General features: G+C 37.4%; 1 protein-coding gene across 1 annotated transcript in view; it reads left to right on the forward strand.

Annotated features, from left to right (window-relative positions):
* LOC127022570 (uncharacterized) overlaps positions 1 to 22,150 on the forward strand; it is a 103,281-nt gene that overhangs the window by 19,950 nt on the left and 61,181 nt on the right. Inside the window, exons 10-24 of the mRNA XM_050906199.1 lie at positions 1,145 to 1,310; positions 2,689 to 2,871; positions 5,978 to 6,130; positions 7,447 to 7,591; positions 10,599 to 10,757; positions 11,484 to 11,602; positions 12,690 to 12,971; positions 14,001 to 14,156; positions 14,615 to 14,799; positions 15,615 to 15,797; positions 17,203 to 17,294; positions 17,480 to 17,649; positions 18,898 to 19,057; positions 20,153 to 20,232; positions 21,451 to 21,631. Of these exons, the coding sequence (XP_050762156.1) occupies positions 1,145 to 1,310; positions 2,689 to 2,871; positions 5,978 to 6,130; positions 7,447 to 7,591; positions 10,599 to 10,757; positions 11,484 to 11,602; positions 12,690 to 12,971; positions 14,001 to 14,156; positions 14,615 to 14,799; positions 15,615 to 15,797; positions 17,203 to 17,294; positions 17,480 to 17,649; positions 18,898 to 19,057; positions 20,153 to 20,232; positions 21,451 to 21,631 (2,414 nt within the window). The remainder of the gene's footprint in view (positions 1 to 1,144; positions 1,311 to 2,688; positions 2,872 to 5,977; positions 6,131 to 7,446; positions 7,592 to 10,598; positions 10,758 to 11,483; positions 11,603 to 12,689; positions 12,972 to 14,000; positions 14,157 to 14,614; positions 14,800 to 15,614; positions 15,798 to 17,202; positions 17,295 to 17,479; positions 17,650 to 18,897; positions 19,058 to 20,152; positions 20,233 to 21,450; positions 21,632 to 22,150) is intronic.

Raw genomic sequence — 22,150 nt, forward strand, 5'->3', positions numbered from 1 at the left:
ATGGGGGAGAGGAGACAAACGTTAGGCTGGGAGTATGGACGTGGTGGAGCCACATCTTTCAGTAGTAGCCTGATCTCAGGATGGTTTATACCGATCATTGAACTGCAGCTTTAAAGATCAAGGCCCCCACTCCTCTGCAGTCAGGAATAGTTCTGATCCAATGGTTTGAGACTTTCAGAAGTACTAATCCAGTATTATTAAAATCAATACAATTTTTTTCTCCCTCCAAAATCAATATTCTGAAAAGTGTAAACAAAGAAACAAGTTTTTTACTTGGTTTCAGTACAAAATGTCATCAGCCTGTTTGAAATTAATCTAATGCCAAGTTTTATGTTTGTAACAATATCTTAAACTTTACTTCATGCGAAAGGGGCAAATTTTGTTTTGGCTTAGGTTTATTCTCACCTTTTGACAAATAGTCATGCTAATAAATATTAGAAAGTAATCTAAACTACTCTGCCTCTTTCTATATTAACTTTAGACTAATTTTACTCAGGACAAGGTTATTAACTTTAGGAGCTAAAAAGAATGCCATGCAGACTCCTCTCTTACTCTGATGCAAGCACTTTTACCCAGTTTAGTTTAACTGCTTCCTAGTTAATGCAAAAGTGTCCATCCACCAATAGAGGAGGTAGGTACAGAATATTTACAGAGGGACTGTTAAGAGCTGAAATGTGTATTGTCTGTCATGCTGGTATAACGTTTCCACTTAGATAAGGTCTAAAAAAGCACAGGAAGTAAAAGCTAGTCAATTCAGTTTTAATATTTTCATTTGTTATTGATGAAATGAAAGAAAAAAACCACCTGAATAAAAAATCAGAGCTTTAAGGTACCTCAGTCTTTAGAAGTCAAATTTGGGATATGTTTTGGCTTCATTTTCAGAGAAAGCGACTGAATATTTTCTTAAAAGCCTGGTTACATACAGTTCTTGAAACACCAATACACTTCATCACATCTTGGCTGAGACATATTTCTGTAAGGTCACTAAACCAAAGGATAATGTTGATTTCTGTGGAATCTGGCATTTGCTAAGCCAGTGGACTTCTATTTACTTTGAAAGAAGCCCAACCTCAAAGTGTTTGTTATTTGATTCTTGAGTATTCTGGTGATTTTAGATTTGCTGTACTTTTTTCTTGTGTTACAGGCAGCCGCTAATAGATGCTCTCCCATCTTGTGCTACAGAGGCATGTGTTGTCCTAATGAAAGAAATTATAGCTTCCAGAGAAGTCGAGGAAGACAAAGCGGAATATTTCTTCTGGTCATTTTCATTCATTCCTAAACCCACCTCGGGCATGATCGAATCTCTTGCTGTGAGTGGATTTTTTTTTTTTCTTTTTAAATTTATCATCAATCTAGCTGGCTCATAATTTTTGTATTTTACAGTAATAGTCTTTTTCACAGATTTATACAAAACCCTATCTCTCCAGGTAATTTTTGGTGGTGAAACTACTGGCTATTTTAATCTTGATTCCAAAAGAGGATGCAGTCATGTTTGGTCAGTGGAGCTTGATATGCATTTGTAGCCTAGAGACTTTTTTAAAAAAAAAAAAAAAGGAAAAAAAGAAAAAAAGAGTGTGAACTACCCTGTGGACTCCAGAGACTGGTTTGGACTAATTAATTTTGAGGTTCAAGGTCAGGTCAGTGTGAGGAGAATTGATGCTGTTGCAGCTACTCCCTGCTTTGGATAGAGAGCTTTATTCTCCAATTTGGTCCATTACAAGCTTTGTATTTAGCACCTGGAGACATTTCAGTCCTTTGTATATGTAGCGCTATTGCAGCTTTTGACATTTTTCCTTAACTAAGTTAATTGCATGCAGAGTAATACTGGCTCCATGTTGTAGTATATTTTTCCTTTAAAGATCTATTGTTCTGCTGGGTTTATACAGTGTAATCTGTCATGGTCTTAGAGTCTGAAGTTGGACTTGCTATGGCTTTTTGTGAAGCTGCAGTGTTCCGGGCGGTAAAATCATAGATAGTTTGTAGCTTAAATAAACCATTAAGAATTTTTTTTTAATTAAGTAAAATGTTATGCCTGCTTGGCTTGTGTGCTAATGAACCATTGGTCAGCAATGAAGAATGGCTGTGTTAGCAGGCTTTCCACAGCATCTGCGTGAAATAATTCATCTTGAGTTCATTTGGGCTTCACAAATGTTGGTTGGAGTGGTGGGATTTTCAACAGTTACAGGCTTGTTTCAGAGGATACAGAAATTTGGAATTTGCAGGTTTATGGGACAGAAAAACTAATTTTCATTGTAAAAACGGGTAAACTGCCTGTGACTTACTGAGCTGTCAGTGTTGTTTGCTAAGTATTGAGGTGGGACTTAGAGAAACTGTGTCCTGGTGAGGGTTTTACTATTTTGAGGGTCCTGGAAAATAGTTTAGATTTGTTTTCACGTTCCTTCCTAAGCATGCAGGGCATGATTTCTTGTGAAAAGAGCTGAGGTCCGTATCATGTTGATACTAATTTAGCCCATATGTTTACATGTGAAGGTGGAAAAATTTTCCACTATATGTGTGCAGGGTTGTCCTTTTTTGTTTGTTTAAATCCTTTAAGGGCTGTTTGAAAATATGCATTGTTGAGATTGAGTTTTAGTATGTAAATATTTTGATACATTTATTTTCTATGGAGTGTTACAGTAATCATGACTTTTCTGAAACACCCTGTTCTTTTTGTGCTTGTTTATACAGCCTTTACTGAAGTCACCAGGAGCAAGCCAGAGCTGCTTCTTAGGAGTAACTGCTCTCTTACATAGGTTTTGTTCCGCTTACAACTCCTGTGATGGTGTACCTGCTGTGCAGAGTGTTATGAGGACTCTTGGGAAATTTTTGGGAGGAAACTGCACTGTGCAAGATTCAGAACGGCTCAGCGAGGTATCAGTCATACAGAAGCATATGATACAATGCTTTACTTTTCTGTTCCCTTTATGATCTAGAACTTGTTTGGTGAAAATAACATTCAGTGAATTTCCAGAAAGCCATGAATACACGCTTTGTAAATGAATTTTCTTTGGTAGGATGGGCAGATAAAATTTTGTAATCCAACAAGTATAACCTATCAGCATGGGTGTTCTTGTGTATTTAAATAAAGAAGAGTCTTGGGACTTCTGATGAAGCAAACTTCATATTGTTGATCAGTATGAAGAACGCTCATCACTCCCCTGTAAAATGGCATGTTGATGAAAATTTCCTATTCCTTTGTTGACTCAAATTCATGTACAGTTAGTGTTAGCTGTGTTATTGCTGACTAATAAGTTCTGCTGAGTCACAGTGTTACTGACTGTAAGTCAGTCATGATATTGGGACACTAACAGGAGAGGAAAATCGTTCTTAGTTGCTGTGTGTGATTTTGAGTTAGGAGTAATTCCTGTCACAGTTCTGGGGCTTTTTATCTTTAATTGACATTTGCGGCTGAAGAAATATCTTTATATCTTCTGTTTGATGATCTCCTTAAACAATCAGTTCTTTCTTATCATGCTTGGAAAATAGAGATACCAGTGACAGTGTATCAGATAGCAGTAAGAGCCCAAGAGCTGAGTTTATCTCATGTATTTGTGTCTGTTTAATTTTCCAGTGTGCAAGCTAAACACATGGGATTTGTATTTTTCCTCATACAATGTGAGCAGTCTGTTCACTTTTAATTCTTACCCCATTTATTGAAGGAATAACTTAAAAAAAAAGATTTTATGTATTGGGAGCCTTGAACAAAATTTTGGTTAAAAAAAACCAAAAGAGATTCCATTGCTGAACTTTTTTGTCTTCCTGCTAGCCATAGAATTGTAGTTTCTGTGTATGTTTTCGGTTTCTTACTATGTGCTGTATGAAATTACCTAGTTAGTTTTGGTAGAATTGGGATTTACATGGTTTGGGGATACATCACTCTCATCAGAAAAAATTGGAATAGATGATGTATCTTTTAAAGTCTATGCTCTCCATCAGAAAGAGGCATCACCACACTGGTGAGTGGTCTCATGTCTCTCAGAGGTGCCTCACTGGTCTCTACTGAGCTCTTAGAAAGCTTAGAAAAGAAGTATTTCAAAAAATCAAAACAGCTATTTAAGTTCCCAAAGATGGATGTGGAGTGGGATTTTCAAGAGAAGCTTTGATTTCAGCGTTGCTAACTGATTGTCAGTGGGATTGGTATGGTCACCTGAGCATCTGCTCTCTCCCTGCTGCTTCTTACATCCCGTGCTACCAACTGGGCAAGGACAGTGCCATATGGGCAGTTCCAAGCTAGGATTGTGCTGCTGGACTGGGTGCCTATCCATGCCAGTTTGCTAGCAGTTGACCAAAGGAAGCAAATGTCTATTCGGTTTATATAGCAATCTTTCTCTGTGGGGAAGGGCACTAATTTCTCGGCTCTGCTGTGGTGGGTTAACCCTGGTAGGCAGCTAAGCACCACACAGCCACTCACTCACCCTGCAGTGGGATGGGGGAGAGAATTGGAAGGGCAAAACCAAGAAAACGCATTGGTCGAGATAAAGACAGTTTAGTAAGTGAAGGAAAAAAACCCCACAAACCCACAAAAAACCCCCCAAAAGCGATGCAAAACCAATTGCTCACCACCGGTAGACTGATGCCCGGCCAGTTCCTGAACAGTGGATACCTTGAAACCACCCACACTCCCTCCACACACATACAGTTTTATTGCTGAGAACGATGCCATGTGGTTTGGAATATTTCTTTGGTAAATTCAGGTCAGCACAGCAGTCCTGGCTGTGTTCCCTCTCAGCCTCTTACCCACACCCAGCCTACTCGCTGGGCAGGTGGAGTAAGAAACAGAGAAAGCCTTGATGCAGTGCAAGCACTGCTCAGCAATAGCTAAAACTTTGTTGTCTTATCAACAGTGTTTTGGTCACAGATCTAAAACACAGCACCATACAGGCGGCTATGAAGAAAATTAACTCCATCCCAGCCAAAATCAGTACACTCACTCAGTTGCCTGTTTTCCTGAAAACTTTGCTTTTTTTAACCCTTTTTGTCTTCCAACAAATCTGATTAAAATTAGCCGAGAGATTAATCAGAACAGGGAACTGATGAAGAGGGGCACAGTGAGAAAGACTGCCCACGTCTCATTAGCTTTTTGAAAACTGTCTGTAACTTACAGCTGAAACACAGTTGTCTGATGAATGAAGAGCAGTCTCTTGAAACTCAGCAGCATGTTGCAGTGAGTGAGTGTACAGATGTGTGGGAGAGGTATCTTTGACTGTAACAACTTTGCTGAATATGCAGAGCAGAATAGGAGAGACTTCCCACCTGATGTCTCAAACCAACAGTGAGTGGGAGTCTGACCCAAACAGTTGTGGAAGGTTTTTGAACGTTTTAACTATGCTGGCTTCAGTATAGTTGTTTCTAGGGGACTGTCAGTAAAAGGAAAATCAGGCACCATATTGCATTGAAGTCCCTGGGCTCTAAACTTTAATACAGAGCTTGTCATTAAAAATTCATTGATTGCCAGCAGTAATATGCTTTCTGGGTTCTGAAGTTGCACAGGTTTCCTGTATGTTTAGCGAAGAAAACTGGCAACATTATGGCATCTGTTGACAAATTATTATTTTAAATTGGTTATTGTGTCCAGAACTCCGTGTTGAATCACTGAAAGGTCAAAATGTCTGTGATCAAAAGGGACAAAATATCAAAGTACTTGAAAAACTCTTACTGTACATCAAATCCATGACTTCTGCTTTTCCATTGCAATGCGTTTTTTTTAAAATGCTTTTGTATTCCACCAGGTCTAAGCGAGATTTTACTTACAAGTGCTACATGGCATTGGAACAGCCATCCATATTCATATGAGTCTTGTCCTCACACTAAAGCCAGAGTATAGCTGGTACAATAGGGGCTGCAGTAAACGCCACCAAATGATCAGTGATCATTTTAAACAGAGAATTTTGCACAGAAAATGTTAATGCAATAAAATTTCATGTACAGCTGACAACATGTGGAGAACTTTTTATTCTACCTTGCTTTGTATTTACAGATGCAACTGGTGTTAAAAGCCATTGGAAACGCGGGACTGGCAGCAGCTTCGCTAGCTCCTATTTTGAGCTTGTGTGCTTCCCTGAAAAGTAATCCAGTCGAAATTCGTCTAGCTGCTATCCAGGCCTTCAGGCGCATTCCCTGTTCTGTCAGGGTAAGTGATTTATTGCCAGCAGGTGACTGATGGCTTCCTGGCGCTGTCCCAGAGTTTCGACTTTCTGGAATAGTTATGAAACATGCAAGCAAATAAGGAACAAGTGTAAACATGTCTTCCAGCAGAGCTCCTCTGCTGTTGGAGAGGTTCATAGGACCACCCTGATGAACGGACCTATAATATGCTTTGCTGTAGTTGAGGTAACACATCCAGTGACTGAGGTAATGTTTATGACTTCTTAAAAAGTTAGTTAAGTTGGGTGGCTTATGTCTGTATGGGTTATGGCTGAAAACCCACAGTACTTGGTTTTTCCTATAGTCTGTTCCACTGTATCATTCTCTGAAATGCTAAGTATTAATGTGAGAAGCTTTTTGTGATTGGCAATATACTGTCATAGTTAGAACAGTTTGTTAATGGTTTAATAGAAGAAAACACAGAACTTGTTTATGTTGGATAACTTGATACTAAAAAGAATGGCAAAGCCAGGAATGCTACCCTGGGCAAAGCTGGCAGTCCTGCTCCAGAAGAACAAGAGGTTCCACATGGACTTGCACTTGGAGAAGCATTTTCTATGGCTTTTTAAAATTTAATCACAGCGTGGATTGGCATAATCTGCTTGTTCTCTAGTTATGAAGCTCGGTGTTGCTTCTTAGACCTGTTGAAAGTATGAAGTCTATATGTTGTCATACGCTCCATCATCGTCTAGCAAATCAACTGCTAAACTGACACCCTCTGGGTGGAATGGGGGTGTTAAATGCTAATAGAAGTGTTACTAGTATCAGTCACCAATGTCTTCATTCCTGGCAGTTCACCAAACAACTCATATTTGTTGATACCAGGGAAGTATTGAACAGAATAAATTTGTTACAGTCCTACCCTTTGATTGAGACCAGAAGTAATGATCTTAATAGCCTGTTAACAAAAATGTAGCCGTTGTTGTCTGTGTATTAGCAGTGGCACATGTGTGAAATATGATAGAACAACTCTCTCCTGTGGTGGAATAAAACCATCATTAACAGTAGTGCTAGCAAGTGAGGCTCTGTGTTGCGGACAGTCCTGTATAAATTAGTCGGTATAGGATTCAGGTCATAATGACAGTTTGTACTGGAAATTTGTGGATAAGTAGTATAGAGAATATGTACATACATTTGCATACATGTTGCATGAAGTGACTTTGTCAGGTATAAAGCAATAGCTATCTCTTTCAGAAAGAAAAACCCACCTGTACCTGAAAGTGCATACATGAGGTGTTTTAGGGGAGTAAATCATAATTGTCTTTTTCTTTTTTTGGTTATCTTTTTATCTTTTGCTCTTAGAACGCTTTATTAGTTCAGCTGTATCAAGCAACCAGCGAAGATGTGGAAATAAGGATTGCTGCTTATTATATAGCAATGAAATGTCCACATGAAGAGTTATTTAAACAAGTACAAAAGACTTTGCTGAAAGAGACATCCAGTCAAGGTTAGCAAGCAACTACTGAAGTCTTACACATTCCTAAATGATACTTTAATGTAACACTTACTTTACAGGTGTAATGGTACCAATCTATATCAATTTTTATTTAATCTTAATACTTTGTAGGTTGTTTTTAAAAGATTGTTTGTATGATTGCCACATTTTGTATTGGAATTGAGATACTGTTATTTTAGCAATTGTTAGTAAGGAGTGACTCTTCATAGAATTAGTTCCCTCTCCTGGCAACATTTCATTAGGTGAATGCTCTTGAGAAAGAGATGCATGGAACATCTTTGATGTTTAGAGCATTAGAAATACAAATGGATAACTGCAAATTACATTTTGTTAAGTTGAGAAAGAAGCAAGTTGCACAAAAAAATATTGCAAGCTGCAGGTATAAAGTAAACTATTTCTTAATTACCTTTTTAATGCTCCTAAATTTCACATTTACTATTCATTTACTTGATGTAATACAAACATTTGTTATAAGGACTCGCTACCATGGTCTTTCCTTGGTACTGTCCTCTTTTGCAGTTATTTTACATCAGTTTTGATATGGTTTTAATATTGATCACAGTGTTTTAAAGATAGTGTTAGACAGAAACTAAGCAGATCTGAAGACTGCAAAGAAAGGCCTGTTGATTTTCATTTAGATGATTTAAGGTACCTAGGAACTTTAAGGCTTCCTGCAGTTAGCATCAAGGCTTAGCTGGAGGTGCTTCATCACTGTGCCAGAAGCAATTCTTCAGGTCAGCTGAAAGTCCTCTGAGGATCACAGTTTGAGAACTGTGGATCTAATGGCAAACAAATGGCATCAAGAAACTGTTTATAACACAGGGAAAAAGCAAAATGTGGGAACTGGGACATGTTGTGTTAGGAATGTTGTGAAAAGGACTTTGTGAGGGGTGTTAATCATATATCCAAATGTATAATAGCTGGCCAACAGTGTAGCAGTCACTTGGGGAAAAGGTTAGCATAAGTATAATGTCTTAATTATTGATAGTTTGTTCTGATTTATGCTTCCTGCTTCTGTGGTTCCATGGTCAATTATTGTCTGATCTGAGCCAGATTACTGACATGAGAGACTGGATTGAGAACTGATGGGGAGTAGAAAATCTTCTATACTATGTTTAAAAATAGTCTTTTTATTTAGGTACCTTATCTGAAAGAGAAGCTGTTTGGGCTAGTATGAAATGAAAGCATAGGTTCTATAAAAGTACAGAATCCTATCAGCTCTTTATTACCAAAGCACACAGATGTTTAAGCTGATACCATATTTTGGGTGAAGGAGGGATTTTTTCTGAATGTTTTCACCACATTCAACGAAGAATACCTCTAGACTAATCCTTTGCTTCTAAATCTGTCAAGAAGGAGCAAACATGAAAGGGGTATCTATAAGATTGTTTGCAGGCAGATGAAAGCAGGCTCTGTCTGCACTCTGATGTGTCTGAATCCTAGCCAGCTCTGAACTTGAAGCTGTGTATCCATTTTATCGGGATGTTATGTCCAGACCAATATATCTTGCAGCCATTATGAGTTCAGGCTCAGCATTGTGTTCACCTGATGATGTGGCTTGTGGTTTGGAGGGGACTTGTTCTCCTCTGTTTAGAGTTCAGACAGAGAGAAATTCCATCAGCCTGCAAAATACTGTCAAGGTGTACCCTCAGTGACTCTCCTCCCTGTGGCTCCATGCGGAAAAAATAAATTGCCTGATTTCTGAAGGAGCTCTACAAGTCCGTCCAAAATGTTGTATGTTTTAAACAATTTAATGCAGTACTCATGAATTTTGTTGATTTCCTTCCTTTGTCTTTGGTTGATGTAACACCTAAATAATTCATGTAATAGACTTTTGAGTAACAAGTGCCTTTGAAGGCATAGAGCACATACTAGTTTTTAGTTGCCACATTCAGAAAAAGCAATACGAAAAAAAGAAGTTGTATTGTGAAAAATGCAGTTATATCAGTATTCAGTGTCTGTGCATTGAACTAGCACTGGAGCCTAATATCTTTTATCTTCAGGAGAAAAAAAAGCCTCTATTTAAGAACTAGACTCCAGAACACATGGAATATGTTTGCCCCCCACAATGCAGTGTGTACATGGCCAAACCGTGAATCAGCACAGTGTCATGCAGAAATATTAATTCTAAATCACAACTGTTTAACTGTATGTGCTTTTTTGGGGGGGAGGGGGGGAAATGTTGTACATTGCACAGTATAGGAAGATTCTTTGTATTGGAATGATTTGTTTGCTGTAGGTAAAGAAACTTTATTGCCAATTTTCTCTTACAAGTCCACCAATGCTGTTGCCAGTGTTCATGTAGGGTATCTGATTAATAGACCTCCCTATATTTAAAGTTGCTTAATGCTTGCCTTTAGAAGGCTTTGTTTATTCCTGCTTATAGTTTTTAACTGTTGTTTTAAGATTTTCATGTGCTTGCTGTCTATCCCAGACTTAAATTTTTTTTTTATGTTTCCATAGACTGGGTCAGTGATTTTTCAAGAACAAAATGAGTGATGCTGCTGAAGTTAAAGTTTAAAACCATCTTTTAAATAATTCTTTTGCATCTGTTCTTTGAAGAAGGAACAGAAACAGTCCAATATTATTTGAGCTGCACAGACTGCCTCTAACGTCTGTATTAGAGTTGTATGTTTTTTTTGCAGCATTCCTTTGAATTTAGTATAGAAGATCCTTTGCAAACAGTAAATAAGTAGGTTAACCTTACTTCCTTGCCTGCCTAGGTTAGCTGAGAGGCATAAATGAAACTAGGGAGTGAATGGCCCCTCACATGCCATATTGGAAAGAATAAGACAGTCGTTAAATAAGTTGACCGTGGTAAAAATAGGTGCATCAGACTGATTTTAATGGTGCTGAAAATGAATGAATTCTCTTGTGGTCAGGGAAATGGTTTAGGATTAATTCTGGTATGAATAAATAAAAAGGTTCCCTGTATCAATTTTTAAAACTGTTTTAATTTTTCTCTAATTTCCAAATGCTTTTCTTTGTTTAATTTAAGTGGGCTCCTTTGTTTGGAGTCATCTCTCTCAGCTCCTGGAGACGGATGATCCATTGAAGGAGCACCTTCGAGATTCTATTCCTGATGAAATCCTTAGCAGAGATTTTGACCGGGAGACATGGAAATACTCCTCATATTCCGATGTCACGTTCCACTCAGGTATGTGGAGTTTTATAACTTAATGTTTTGTAGCATATGGATTATTAAAATCCCACATGGTTTTTCTGGTCCTTTACATCTTGCTCCAGAGAATTTTAATTTTTATGACTTAATAGTACCCAGATATACAAATGTAGGCTTGATTCTGCTCTGACATTAATTGGAGTATATCAAATGTAATTGTAGCAAGCCAGATATCATTCAACTTTGCCTTTTGCAAGAGAGAATAAGGACCAATGAACTTTTAAAATTATTTTTGTGAACGTCAACTTTTGATTCCTTCCTTAGTGAGCTTCCTGTGCAGCAACAGGGGATTGGGATGTATTTTTTATTTCTGATTAATGTGCTTTCCTTGGTATAAGAAGAGATTCAGACTAATTCGTTCCTGTTTTACTGTCTGTTCATCATTTGTTTTTAGCAAAAATGCTAGATAATATTTTTCAAAGTAACTTTCTGATTTTCTGTCCATCTCTTCCAGTGTAATTGTGTACGATATGTATTGTAAATGCCTTTCTTTTAGTGTTAATCAGATAATAGGCTTTCAGTAATGTCCATTAAAGTCTTTGCTATACTAAAAAGTTAAATAATTTCACCTGTTGACTTAATGTTTTATTCACCATCTTCTTAATGGGCAGAGTTGCAGTTTTCCAAAGAATGATGAGACTTGCAAAGTATATGAGAATAGCTGATCTCCAAATGACAGACATCTGATATTTTCTGTTACAGCTGGTGCAGGTGCAAATATGGAAGCATCAGTGGTCTTTTCTCCTGCATCTTTTCTACCACGATCAGTCATGACAAATTTGACTATTCACCTTATGGGGCAGGCTATAAATCTACTGGAGGCAAGTTTGTGGATTTTTTTTTTTAATTTATTTTTTTAATCCCCCGCCTCAAGGGACACTTGGTGTATTGAAGTAAAAAGAAATACTTTCTATTTTCCCATTACAGTTCCTTTAGCAAGGTATGCTTTTCACTGCTACAGCAAAGTTACCTCAGACTGATGACTCCTTTGTGTAATGGACTTAGTCATAATAAAACCACTTTCACTTTGGTAGTACTATACACTACCAAGTGAGTCATATTCAGCTCTTGTTGTTGATTCAAATGAAAGGTAAAAGTGCTTTCTGAGACACTGGTTGAGCTCCTGTTTAGCATAGTAAGATTCCTTCGGCTGACTTACAGTGGAAAGTGGATTGGCTTGGGTACACTGTTCCTTTAATACAGGAGAGAGAGTTGTATGTGCCTAACTGAAGTCACTGTTTTAGTCCCATTGAACATCCAACGCTTGGGATATTTAAATGGCCTGCCTGCAACCACATCATCTTTAATTGTGCCTCTACTGTGCCTCCAAGAGAAGGCAATGTTTGGCATATGGACTCTTTATTGCAGGTAAAAATGTGTATGTGAAAGAAAGAATTTAATGTAGCCTTCAGATCTCAAGTTTAAGCTTGCAAGAAAACAAAATATTTTTTTCACTGTCATATACCCTGGATTTATATGTGTTAGTAATACTATTTTAGTCAAACTTATTTCAGGAGCATTAAAAGGGTGCGTTATTGTTTTCCAACCAAAATGCTGTTCGTAACATGCTAAAATAGCAGTAGCTCAAACTGTTCCATCATGGTGTAACCAGTACCTGAACCAGTACCTGAATAAAAAAGGATTTGTATTTTGTACGGAGCTTCACATAATCAACAAACTAAAGAGTTTTTACTGGAAAGATTTAATACTGAAATATCCAGTATTGGATGCTGCATGAGGTAGGATACTAAACTTTGTAGACCACTGTGATCTTGTATGGCAAATCTTTCTTTGTACAATAACCTAAAGGTTGCATCTGGATGTATTTTTTTAATTTCTGCATATAGAACTCTACATGGCTTATGCATGTAATTGTCAGGCTTTTCAATGCCGTATGCTTTCCCCTAGGTTGGTGTACGATTAGAGAATGCTGAAGCTCTCATGCAGAAGATTTCTGGGGAGAAGTCTGCTACTTTCAGTGACTATTTTTTTTCAAAAACTAATGAAAGAAACCACAAGTCAGAAAATCCAGTGGAAACAACAGGAAAAGTCAAGCAGAGGAGGCTGACTTCGAAGCAATACAGCCCTGCTGATCATCTTGTGACCAAGTCTGGCAAGCCAAAGTTGAGAAAAGCTAACCAGAATTGTCCTGGTAGAAAGTACAGTAAGATGAGTGAGTTAGTCAAAAAGGTAACTGACTCTGTAAATCTTGGAAAAATTAATGACATTCCCCAGTTAAACTTAGGGCCCCATCTGGCATTGGACAACTGCTCCGTATTACTGTGACTCCTTTGCATAAAGCATATGTAACTTGTTCCACTCACTTGCAGAGAACTTAACAGCTGCATAAAATACAACGCAACAAAGAGCCAGATCTTCAGCTTTTCAGATTGTTTTTTTGTCTCAAAACAATGACTCTCAGCCAGGGGAGTATATTGCCTGTGTTTTGGGCTTCCTTTCATTATTTTGAGCTCTGATCCTCTTTATACTGATGTCCTTTTGTCTATTGACTTCTGCGGCACTGTAAACAGCTGCTTGATCTTCAGTTCTGGAGTCATGCTGTTTGCGATCTGACTTTCCAGTTTGATGTCAGATGTTAAATTGACCCGTTGTGAATTTACCCATGTTTGGAGAGAGCTATATTCTATGTATATAATAGGAAAGCTTTGGGAATTGACTTCAATTGTTGATGTATTATCTGGAAAACTTGGGGACCGTGATTTATTTAGTTTGACTTAGACCATCTCTCTTCTTGGGACTCATCTTCTTAGGGTTTCTTCTTACAGTGTAAACTCGTGTTCATGCTGTGTTGCTGTTGTATTGATTCATAAAGAGGGAAAATGTAACATTTTTACTTCTTAGTTTACTTAGCAATCGTGGCACCCATAATGTTGTATTAATTGAGATTGTATTTTTCAAAGCTTCATCTGTTTGTGGGTATGTATTGCAATACTTCTCCTTTTGCCCAGTCATCTTAGGACTAGACATTACCTGTGTTCATAGTGAAAGTCAGCTTTATGTGGTATGGAGCTGAAGCTTAGCTGGAAAGAACAGGTACTAATCTAGGGTCTTAAGTGGTCTTGAAATATTTATGAAAGAGAGCCTAATGTCTGTTTACTAATAACATAGCCTGAACTGAGGAATTGTTTATTATGAGCTTGAAAGGAAATTAATATAAACATCATTCTCTTCCTGATTTATTTCTTTATCACATGTCAGTTCACTGAGAGAACGGTGAGAAAGGAGGCACTGAAATGTCAGCTAAGCATGAAAATCTTTGGAAATGAACTTAGCTTCTTGGATTGTGAAGATTTAAGAAAACAAATGAAACATTATTCTTTAAATCTGGCTGAGTTGGCTGTCAAACTTCTGAAGGTAAAACGAACCTTTTTTTCTATTTGAAATTAAATGCCTTGAGAAACTACTTTCTGACAGATATGTAAAAGATGCAAAATATTCCTTATTGTTTCTCTAAGTTGAACTCTAAAAGACACCAGTGTATATTGGGTTTAAACAGCATTCAATACATTAGGCAAGGACTTGTTCTGTTGTCTGATGGTTCTTATCTCTTACTTTTCTCATTCAAATTCATCCATGCTTAAATGAAAAATAATTCTTTCTTTAACTGGGGTAGGACTAGTGTCTAACTCGTGCCCTGGCCAGATGCAAGCTTTGGGCTGCTTTCTACCTTATTTCCCAAATCAGCTCAGTTAAAAACACTTTCACAGCAGACAAATGCAGTGGATAGTTATATCTGGAAAAATTCCTGAATGCTGACTTTATTATGCAAACTAAAATGCCGTTTTTTGTTTATTTGGGTTTTTTCACCATAGGGGCAAGAGGTCCAGTTTAATAAAAGGCTGAGTTTGGCCACTGAAGAGTTGCAGTTTCCAGCAATTTCAGGCTTTCCTGTTCAGCTGGCAGTCAATGCCTCAGCAGCAATCAACATAAAAATCAAAGGGAATGCAGATTTCAAACAACAGTCAAATTTCTTTCTAAATGGATATGTCAAGCCAAGGTAATAACTGCTGCAAATGTGTCGCTTTCACATATTCCTGATGTCAAGTAGCAATTTCTGATGTGAAAGTTTTGTGTGAATGTCTGTTATAATCAATTAGGAGATTCCTGAAGAACTCGAGCAGTCATCAGCCTTATATTGCTGAATGGTTGCTATGCTATAAAGACAGTAGTGGTTTCCTATCCTGCCTGTCTGATTTTGAACTCTATTGCTGTGCTTTTCCAGTACTGTTTTAAGCTGACCTTAAGCTGATTCCTCCCTATCCCTAAATCAAATTCCTAAATGCTTGCATGCAGATGATCTTTTGAATGCTTTACCTGTTACAGGGATGGCATTTTGGATTTTTCTCAGGATCAGACATGCAGTTACAGGTTATGGATCTACAACCCAATGGATGATTTAACCCTGTGTTTCCTTACCTGGCTGTCGTAGCTTTTTATACATACTGAATACATTTAGTAAACTTCACTAAGTGCTGTATAGACAGAGATAAACTTACACCATGATACTCAATCCTAATCGCTTTCCCTTTCCTGATATTTCATGCTGAAGTCTGGGTTCAAATCCCTTCCTTAGGCGATACAGTAAAACTATACTTTAATTCATGTTAGAAAGTGTATGTCTGTGTACATATAATTTTTTCAGTTATTTCCTGAAACAAAATAGTCATCATGATTTTAATGTTAGAATATACTGTGTTACAGCATCAAACGCTATGTATTTATTGAAGAGGATGAGCAGCCTATGGTTTAAATTCAGTGCTTTCAAAAGAAAGTGCTTTTCATAGAAGAATACGTATCTGAATCTTTCAACAGTGCCTTTGTCCAGCTTTCTGTCCAAATGGGAACTGTGGGGACTCTGGGACAAGCTGGCCTAAGCTGGTTAACAGGAGTGAGAACATCTACTAGTCTTGATGGGGGAATCCAGGTAAAAAAAGGGCAAGAGCTCAAAGTTTTCTTGAACACTCCAGAAGAATCTATGGAGATAATTAATTTCAGGTAAGATTAACTTACCATGATAACTTTCTCAAATCAGAACTTAACTGGCAGGCTCATTAATAGAGCAGAAATATATTTTATCAGAAAACAAACTGTTTCAGTCTGACTCATAGTCCAAATCTGCCATTCAGAAGAAAAGGAAGGGAAAATTATTCTGTGCTTTTTACGTTGTTTTACCATAAAAACATATATTCAAATCAAAGCCTTATGATAAAAGATATAAAGGAATTTTTCATACTTCCCTGTTTTTTCCTACTGAATGTCAGTGCTGTTTCTGGAACTTTAGTGTCCAAAGAATCTAGTTCAGGGTATTAAAGTGGTGGAGGAAAAGCTTAGCATTACTTCTACAGATGGTATTTAGCAAAACCAGGTACAGAATGGTATTTAGCAAAACACTGGAGTATTTTGGAATATAGTACTAACAAGGTGTGCTCATACCCTTCTGGTGAGTTTTTTGTTAGGTTCTTTGATGTTAGGTAAAGGTTACATTGTAAAATACCACCTCAACAACTGTCAGATGTTAAGCAAATTAGTTACTTGTGTTAATGCAAGCTAGGCTCTCTAGCTCTTTTTTTTTTCCTGCTAGCTTTCTTTTTTCTTTGGACTTTTAGATTTGATAGAAGTCCAAGTAGAAGGCACACATTATAAATGACATGTCAGTTACATGCCTCTTAGACATGACAACAGATGAATGAAGTATTTACAGTACGTGGATTGTCATTCCTTTGTGTTTCTCTTGATTTGGGACATTGTGGTACTATAGGATATGCAGTTCAGAAAAGAGCTAAAAGGCTCTGAACTTCGCATTTAAACCATCCATTCCCTTAGGACTCTGGGAAACTTACTGATGTAATTCTATTTCTGTCAGCTAGGATGGATGACAGACCAGAGTGAAAGTCAAAATAATTACTAACCTGTATTGTGCATTATTTGAACTGTAGAGTCTATTAGACATTGCATTAACTGTCTTGCTCCCATGAAGTGTAGAGACCATGATTCTTGTACAAGCAGTTTAGTGAAGTTCTGAAGTTCTGGAAGAACTTCAAGACTGGAACGAAACTGATGTCCATATATACTCTAAGGGGGGCAAAAAAAAATGTCGGGAAGCCAGGAAGTGATTGGAGTTGCAATAAGCTGACCATACCAAATTGCTCAGAACAGAGAAATCTAATACTGACTGTGAAGAACTGCAGAAGAATCTCAAGATAGTGACAGATTAAACATGGAAACTGTGGATAAAAATCAGTGCTAATTAGTAGAAATGTGGACTGACCTTAGCAGAACTTCATCTTTCTTGTTTTTCCCATCTGGGAGAAGATGGCATATAACTGAGAATTTTGTTTAAATATTGCTGTAACTTTTGCATAATCGTTTTTAAGTGACCATTTGAAATTCTTGGTTGCAGCTCTAAACTCTACTTCACAATGGTGGATGAGAGAGAAGATATAGATGTTTTCCAAGACCATGTGGAAACCAGATCTTGCACTAGGGAGGAAGGTGAGTCTAGCTATTATGTTTGTCTTAGAAAGCTTGATCATTCTGAACTAGCCATAACAGGTCATTTTATTCAGTAGAATTTCTTTTTTACATATTAGTTCTAAAAGGTCTTCAGTGCAATGTTCATTTGCATGTTTTCTTTCTTTGTTGTTCTAACTGAATGTTCAGCTGTTGTCTTCCACCAGTGTCTGAGATTATTGGCTGGCAGCTGTGTTCTGAAATGTCATATCCTGACCCAGCCAGCAGTTTGGTTTTCCCCCTTACTGGACCTTTGAGAGTGGCTATCACATTAACTAAGCAAGACAGAGGCCTGCAGCAGTACGTTGTGGAAGCTGCATATAACTATATTCCTCAGGTACCATTATGGCATGCTTTACTTTGGCTTTAGTTTTAGTTTATTATGCTGATGAAAGAATGGTATATCTCAGTACTGTATATTCAACTTAACTGGCTTTCAAGAACTACATTATTATTATTTCCGTTCTCATTATGGTGGGAAAATATGTTGAAAACAAATTACTGGTGCTGATAGTAGGTACATACTATTTCCATATACAAAACAGTGCACACGAATATTAAGTCATTTGGTTAGATAAGACTGATAGAGCTGGAAGTAGAGACCAGGATTTTTGACTTGATGCTGCGTACTATACAGCCTGACCTCACTTCGGTGACTTGTTTCTCTTTGTGACAAAAAACCTCAAAACCCAAATCGTTAATTTACATTAAACACCTTGTTTAAAAGCAGAAGTTAGGCTCCAGTGAATCCACTCCAGAAGGCTGTCCGTTGTTTTAATATGTGTGTTTGGGCAAGCCCGGGGAAGGAATGGTTTTCAGCTTCTGCAAGGGACAGTAAAAATTTATGACTTTTTCTAAAATGATGGTATAGGTGTTTAACACGGGCAGTGGCTGGAGTCTTATCTTCTGTCACAGCCCAAGTCTGCTGCTGAGCTTGAGCTAATTCTTTTTACCGGGAGACAATTTGGGCTTTGGCTGTATTCAAACACTGCTCAGTATCTCTAAGACAGTGAGATAACAGCAATAAGCAGAGTTGCTTTCCCTTCATGATTTTGTTTTTCTGACTTTCTCTAATAAAAGCAGGAAAGGGAACAGGCATTTTCCTTTGACAGAGAATCTGATATCTGTAAGCAGGGCAAGGCCGAAACTGTCAACTAAGGCTCCCACTGTAGGGTCATGGTGCTGTGTACGGTATCCCACTGCTGACACCAGAGTGTAAGGGCTTAAGGCAGCCCTGCCAAGTTCTAGTAACTTAGGCCTGAGCTATAGAGCTTAAATTTATAACTGGAAGTGTGGTCTGATTTTCCATAAATTTTGGCAGGATTCAGCATAATTTCAAGAGAAGGTCAGTATGCTGTGAAATTCAAGGTGTTCAGACGGTGTTTCCCAAGACAAGCACTGGACAGGGAATGGAAAATACAGCCTGGGAAAAACAAATTTCTCGCTGAAGATCTTGAAAAGCAGATAGGTGAAAAATTATTGTAGTGGTGAAGGTGGCTATGATCATGTGATGTAACTCAGTGTGATAGTTTGCTTTGTAAATGCTGTGCCAATTGCAAATGTGGTTATCCTTTCTTTCTTTCAGGAGAATTCATGGATCCCAAATGAAGCTGTCCTTCACTTCTTCATTGGGACTCCTAAGTCAGACTTGAAAAGGGATGTTGGTGTTGACCTAAATTTTAGTGTCCCAGAGAAGAAATTCAGAATCCGATTTATACAACCTAAGAAAAAAATTGAGATTGATGGTAGGTTTTTCAACTAAGAACCACATCATCAGTTCATGTCAGTTAGGAGAACTTCATTAGAATTAACAGAGAAATATCAATGTATTTCAGTCAATAATCTAATGCTAAAACTACATTATCGTGTGATAGCCATTCAGTTTACTGCTTTAGGTAACACCCACTCCCAGTGTTTTTTGCATCTTGGTTAAGACTATTTTGCACAGTCAGAGGTTCAGTACCTGGTTCACAAACTCACGTTAAAGAGGAACGCTGTTACCAGTATAGATGAAGTTAAGGCTAAGGAACACGGTGGATTGTTCTATAATCTTTTACATATGCTGAACTGGATTTACTATTCCTGAATTTTAGTTTGCTGTATTCTGTTAGTTATGATCTGAAATTACTTGTTGCCAAATCAATTAAGTATTGACTATGATATTGCTGTGCATTATAATAAAAAGTAACGTTTCAATCATAGTATAACATAGAAAACAAAATCAACAAACACATCGATGAAATATAAACTGATAAATATATGGTAATAAAATAGACAGCATATTTCAGCTTCTTTGACATGCTGGTCAAGTGATGTTTTGTTTTGTTTTGTTTTGTTTTGATGTATTCTACCATATTATATATTTAGAATTTGTCCCCCCAGATTTTTTGTTTGTTTGTTTGTTTTTTGGTCCTAGTTATTTTCAAATGAATTGTATGGAAGATTTACCTACACTGTGCAAAGCTTTGCGTGCACAGTGTTCCGACCTCATGAAGTGTCTCCACAGCACAACACAGCTTACAAGTTTTAGCAGAGGCCTAAAGGAAGTGTATAAATCACTTCCAGAACTAAGCTGGTTTTTTTGGAGACAGCTTCGTTGCCTCTTCTCAATTAGCATTCTCAGAATGTCCTTTCAAAATGAGATGTGTATTCTGAGGACACTTCAGTGCCTTTGCAAACTCTGTTCCTAACTTTTTTCCTTTGCTCTGGTATTTGTTATGTTTTTACTGTGTAAATATGTTGTTCACAACAATGGCAACTGTCATTTTGGGTACAGTTTTACGAAGCATCACTGAACAGTATATGTCCAGAAAAAGTCAACAGTTTTATTTTTCTCCAAGGGAGAATTGAGTTTTCTAAAAATTCACGAATTGGACACCTGGAGCTGATAGTAGATGACCGAGATGTATATTACATTAAGGTATGTTTCCAGGTCATGAGCTCTCATACTGGGGTGAATACTTAAATAAAATCGCAGAAAAGAAAGGCAATGAAAAACACACATATTGAAAAAATAGTTTTGTGAGCACTCTGTCAGAGAAATTACCAGTTCTCTTACATGTTTTTGAGAGAGACTCAGTGCTAAATTGCTGTGTTTTAAAAGCTTTTACGGCCTGGCTTCTGCAAGTAATCTGAAGCAATTTCTTCACGTTCAGATGTACTCGAAACCTTTGGGTTGCTTCCACTGTTAAGTCAGTAGAGAAGATCACATTGACTCCTGTGGACTTTGGCTCATTATGTGCATATGTAGTCACACAGTTTTTCAGACCTGTATTCTGACCATGCATAAAGATTCTGAGTAAGCCCAGGCTAATTTCTTCACTTCTGTGGACTCTATAGACATAAGAATCTCTAAGATACTGTTCTTTATGTTGCAGAAATTGGTGGTTTTTTTTAAAACACTGGGGAATAAGCGAGAGAATGTCAATGTTTGACCTCTGAAATGAAAAAGCAAACAAAAATGCAGGTGGGAGTTTATCACTGAAACTCTACTGACATTTTTGTTTATATTCCAGGACTTGAACAATTTTTTCATTATGCAGTTGATACCCAAAGCAGAATGCCATGTCTTATGTGGGCCTCCAAAGCCAGTTGGTTTCAAACACTCTGCATTTTCCTACAGTGAGCACATTATTTACAGCTATTATTTTTTCCTAGAGTAATATTTCAACAAAGAATTTTTGGATGTTTCTCATGAACCCAAACACTAATTAGTGTTGCAGATTCTTACATTTGCGTCTAGTCCAACTTAAATCTAGTTACGTCTGTGAGACTGCCAATATTTTCAGTAACACCATATTATTTTTTGGCCCAGTATTGTTAACATTCTTAGTGATTTCGGTCACTACTGAAGCCAGCAGGAGGTGAAGGAAATAGCATCTCACACCACTGTGACTTTTGTGTAACTGGAAAAACAAATCCATCCTTCCTCCCCATTATTTACTAACAGCAAGTTTTATGGTTTGGGGGAGTGGAGGGGGGGTTGTTGGGTGTATGGAAAAAATCGCTTTTCTTTCTCCTCTCATCTCATTTCTGAAATGCCCAAGTCTATACTGTTGCTTTCTCAAAACTTAATCGGTTTGTACTGTTGAGTGGCTTGGGGTTTGTTTTTGGTTTTTTATTTGTTTGTTTATTCTAGGGAATGACAGAGTTGCAGATGCTGAGTGGAGAGCAGAGATACATGACCCAATTGGAGGTAAAGCTGATAAAGCAAAGCAGTCCTATCATTCTGTCAGGAAACATCACTAAACAGCTTGGCAAGAAGATAGCTTTTTCAGTGTCCCTGAATAATTTATTGAAGGATGCTGCATTTCTTTCAGGTTAGAGGACAATAAGTATTTGCCATATAAATATAAGTTCTGGAGCGCTTATATATTAGGGTTGCCTGGTTTTGGACACATATTTCTAAAGTTCCTTTCAAATCAGTAAGACTGCTTTTTAAAATTATTATCCTGGATAAGTTAGTACTAATATGTATTTCAGAATAATAGGAATTATAAAATAAATTGGGTTTTTAAGTCTGTTTTTCGTTACTGTTGAAGAGGGTGGAGGAAATAAGATGTAAGGAATCACATAACAAACACCAAAACAATAACAGCTCTTAGAATATTTTCTGTTTTTCACTTTTGTTAGTACAAAACAATGCAGAGACACATATGTGGCTAAATGTCTCTTAAGACCTGTTGTTCTAAAAATCTTGAAAACTTTTTTTTTTCTCACAAATAGACTAAGAGGAAAATGTAAAAGAAAGTATCAGAAAGAGGGCTTTACTATTTGTATAACATCAGTTCGTTAAAAGGTAAATTAATACAGTGGAATAAACAAGTAATTTAAGTCTA

The sequence above is a fragment of the Gymnogyps californianus genome, chromosome 15, assembly GCF_018139145.2.
Source record: "Gymnogyps californianus isolate 813 chromosome 15, ASM1813914v2, whole genome shotgun sequence".
NCBI lineage: Eukaryota > Metazoa > Chordata > Aves > Accipitriformes > Cathartidae > Gymnogyps > Gymnogyps californianus.